General features: G+C 32.3%; 1 protein-coding gene across 1 annotated transcript; it reads left to right on the forward strand.

Moving 5' to 3' along the window:
• Positions 1-356: 356 nt before the first annotated feature.
• Positions 357-3,614, forward strand: LOC134692183 (uncharacterized). Its single transcript, XM_063552632.1, has 3 exons — positions 357-507; positions 2,460-2,588; positions 3,402-3,614. The coding sequence occupies exons 1-3, from the start codon at positions 409-411 to the stop codon at positions 3,612-3,614; spliced, it is 441 nt and encodes a 146-aa protein (XP_063408702.1). The 5' UTR covers positions 357-408.
• The last annotated feature ends 225 nt before the right edge of the window (positions 3,615-3,839 follow it).

Raw genomic sequence — 3,839 nt, forward strand, 5'->3', positions numbered from 1 at the left:
CATTTTTGTTGAACCTGCGATTAACAGCAAAAGTAGGCAGTAGAACCCTTACAATTTTTTTACAACATAGAATCTACTGCAAAGTAATCTAGACACTTCATTATAAAACAGAGGAGATATGCTACAATTGCCAATATCAGAAACAACTATTTGCCAAAGTTCAAACAACGTGGATGTAAGCACTTGCAGCAACTGTACAAGTTTCAAAAATGTGAAAACCCCCACTGTTTTTTGGTTGGCTTTTCTGTCAAAAATATGTAAATCCACCAGCCTTCTCCTGACCACATACTTTCATATCTAAATAAATATTTTAAACTGTATTTTCTTTTCAAACAGACAGTTGAATAAAAGATTTCCCTGGAACAAGAGAAAGCTCAGTACACAAAGGGGTTCCATCAACAAACAGAAATGGTCCGTGCTGAACATTGCACACAAATAGAAATGGTCCATACTGAACAAGCGGACATAGAATATCGATTCAAAATAAAACAAGATAAAGACTCCGAGGTACCACATTCCTTCTTGTTGTTATAAGATCTGATTTTAACTGACTGTTTTTTAAGCCCCTGATGTATCCATTTGTTCCATTTTCATTTCCAAAGTTCAGTTTGCTTTATCCAAATTATATAAAACTTGCACACAATGCTTAGAACCAAAGTTTACAGACAGAGTTCCAATGTTGTCAGAGTCATTGACTGTTCTCAAGTTATGTCCTTTTATAACTAAGAAAATAACAAACCTAGAGTTGGGACATTTGTCTCCTGAGACACATTCTTCTTTTAAGTAGGTACTTTAACACTACAGGGAAGTCCAGAATTCCTACATAATTTAGTAAATATTAAAGAAAATTCATATAACTTCAGGTACAAAGGCATAGCAGATATACCACGGCCAAAAACAACAAGGTATGGTAAGAAAAACTTTAGTTATGAGGCAGCAAAACTCTGGAACTCCTTGCCAAATGAGGCAAGGAGCTTATCAACTTTTGGCCAGTTCAAAAATTTTATCTCCACCTGGTGTTTTTCAGAAAAATGTACATGCAGTTCTTGTAAATAACATACTTACTTGCTGCCCCATAACTTGATCTCGAAGCCTGCTGTTTGTTTTTTTTTTTTTTTAATGTTTTATTTTTTTGCAGTTATTTTTATTTTTTATTTAGCCATTTATTTCTTTTGCTTATGCATTACCTTTGCTATAGCTGCATGCAGTCTTTTGTTTGTGCTTAAAGTGTTTAAGTTTGCATGTGCTACTGTTATATAAATACTATGTGCTACTGTATATGTGCTGATATTAGACATTTGTTTTAATCTATCTTGCTTAGCTTTTATTCTGCATGTGCTATCTATGTATTAATATATATATGTGCTGTCTGTTTGCATGTTTGTGTTGTATGTGTGTCTGATGTTATTACATGTATGTTTTGTTTATTAATATCAGTCGGTTAAAGAGCTCTTAAGAGCTCATGTTCATTGTTATTATGTATATATATGCAACCCGACTTTAAATAAAGATTACTTTACTTTACTTTACTTTACAGGGAGATAACTCTATAAAATCAGCTAATTGTTTTAATTACAGTGTATTGTTAAGGGAATATAAAGCTTCTCAATGATCAAAACTAGTGTTTGTCAAACTGCCATGTTAATAAACAAGTGTAATTTTTTTTGATAAATTGGTTGGTTGAAATTTTTTGAAATCTTTATATTTTTGTCAAAGGGTCAAAGTAAATACCTTGTCAAATTTTATGACAATTAAACAAGCCAAAGTAAATTTAGTAAAAGTGTTGGGAACCACATTAATTTATTTAAGAATTGAATGCTTCAATTTGTAAATTTATTGGGGTGTAAAAGTGTTGACCGAAGTACATTTTGTATGAAGCGCGGTCAACGCTTTTACAACCCTATAAAGTTATAAAAAAGAAGCATTCAATACTTATAATTACATTTTTTAGCTAGGATCATGAAAACACGATTTTTATCAAGTTTTGTTTAATTCACCTGTGCACTTTATTGTGGAACCTCGTGTCATCACGAATGATAAATGTTATTGTCTGATGCAATTGCTTACGGAATAACATGTGATGTGCAGTTAGCCAATCAGAATAACGTATAATAATGAAACATACATCTAATGTAATTATTCATTGATAAAGAGTGTGTCAATTCACTTTTCAGAGACTGAGCTATAATGGGGATTTTCATTGTATAACACACAAAATAATAAAATGTCACTTCTTTCATTGACTTACTTTATTTATTATGTGTCAGCAAATTACAATATTTTGGTGTACTCTTGTAAACTACAATAAATGATTTAGATTCTGAAATGGCTTTTTCAATAAATAATCATGTTGTGATTTCAATGGTAAAAGAAAACATATTCTCTAGTTTTTTTTTATTTGATGGTTTTAGTTGTAGTTAACACAATTTAATTAAATTTTTTCATGATATTTTTAACAGAAAATTCATATGATGAAAAAACAGATCCATGAATTAAGTGAAGTTAAACTAGCTAATCAACATCTGAAACAGCAGCTTGGAGAAATGGGATTGTTGCAAAAACAAATCCAGAAAGACCATGAGGCAGAGGTATGTTTTATACAATTCCAAATCTTGGCAGTATTTGGCACAACTTTTTAGAATTTTTGATCCTTAATGCTCTCCAACTTTGTACTTGTTTGGCTTTAAAATATTTTGATAGAGTGTCACTGATGAGTTTTATGTAGACGAAACACGTGTCTGGCGTACTTAATTAAAATTCTGGTACTTCGATATTTATTTACACCAGTGGGTCGATGCCACTGCTGGTGGACATTTCATCCAGAGGGTATCACCAGCCTAGTAGTGAGCACTTCGGTGTTGACATGAATATCAATAATGTGTTCATTTTTATAAATTTACTGTTTACAAAATTTTGAATTTTTTCGTGAAACTAAGAATTTTTTCCTCCCAGGCATAGAATACCTTAGCCATATATGGCATAACTTTTTTAGAATTTTGGATCCTTCAATGCTCTTCAACTATGTACTTGTTTGGCTCTAAAAATACTTTGAAATGAGCGTCACTGATGAGTTTTATGTAGACGAAACGCGTGTCTGGCATACTAAATTATAATCATGATACTTTTGATAACTATCATGACTATTATTGATTTTTATGAATCATTTAATTTTGGATGTTATATGTTATAATTGCAAATGTCAGACACAAGTATAAGCTAAAGTTCAAACAAGGTGGATGTAAGCAATTGCAGCAACTGTACAGCTTTCAAAAATGTGAAAACCCACACCGTATTGTAGTCCGCTTTTCTTTAAAAAAAATATGTAAATCCACCAGTTTTCTCCTGACCACATGCTTTCATATCTAAATAAATAATCTAAACTGTATTTTCTTTTCAAACAGACAGTTGAATTAAAGATGTCCCTGGAACACGACAAAGCTCAGTACATGAAGGAGGTCCATCAACTGACAAAAATGGTCCTTACTGAATATCACAGTGAAATAGAATCAATGAAGGAACAACAAGCTGACATAGAATGCAGATTCAAAGAAAAACAAGATAGACTCAGAGGTACCACATTCCTTCTTGTTGTTATAAGATCTGATTTTAACTGACTGTTTTTTTAAGCCCCTGCTCCTGTACTAAATTATAAGGCGTATTATGCCTGGAAATAAGGCGTAAACCAGGCGTAAGTGGCAGTAACATATCTAGATCTAAGCGTGAGGGGGCAGGAAACGTAAATTTGTAGTCCTTACGGGCGTAGAAAAAGCAATAAACCTGGCATAAATTGAAATAAGCAAGGGCGTAAGTTTTCTTACAGGCGTAAATTGAAATAAGCA

Source organism: Mytilus trossulus, chromosome 12 (genome assembly GCF_036588685.1).
Source record: "Mytilus trossulus isolate FHL-02 chromosome 12, PNRI_Mtr1.1.1.hap1, whole genome shotgun sequence".
Lineage (NCBI taxonomy): Eukaryota > Metazoa > Mollusca > Bivalvia > Mytilida > Mytilidae > Mytilus > Mytilus trossulus.

Excerpts from the sequence above, each read along its gene's own strand:
- LOC134692183 (XM_063552632.1), top strand. The coding sequence starts at position 409 with ATGGTCCGTGCTGAACATTGCACACAAATAGAAATGGTCCATACTGAA. Across the intron at positions 508-2,459 it reads AACAAGATAAAGACTCCGAG|AAAATTCATATGATGAAAAA; the intron begins GTACCACATTCC and ends TATTTTTAACAG. Across the intron at positions 2,589-3,401 it reads AGAAAGACCATGAGGCAGAG|ACAGTTGAATTAAAGATGTC; the intron begins GTATGTTTTATA and ends CTTTTCAAACAG.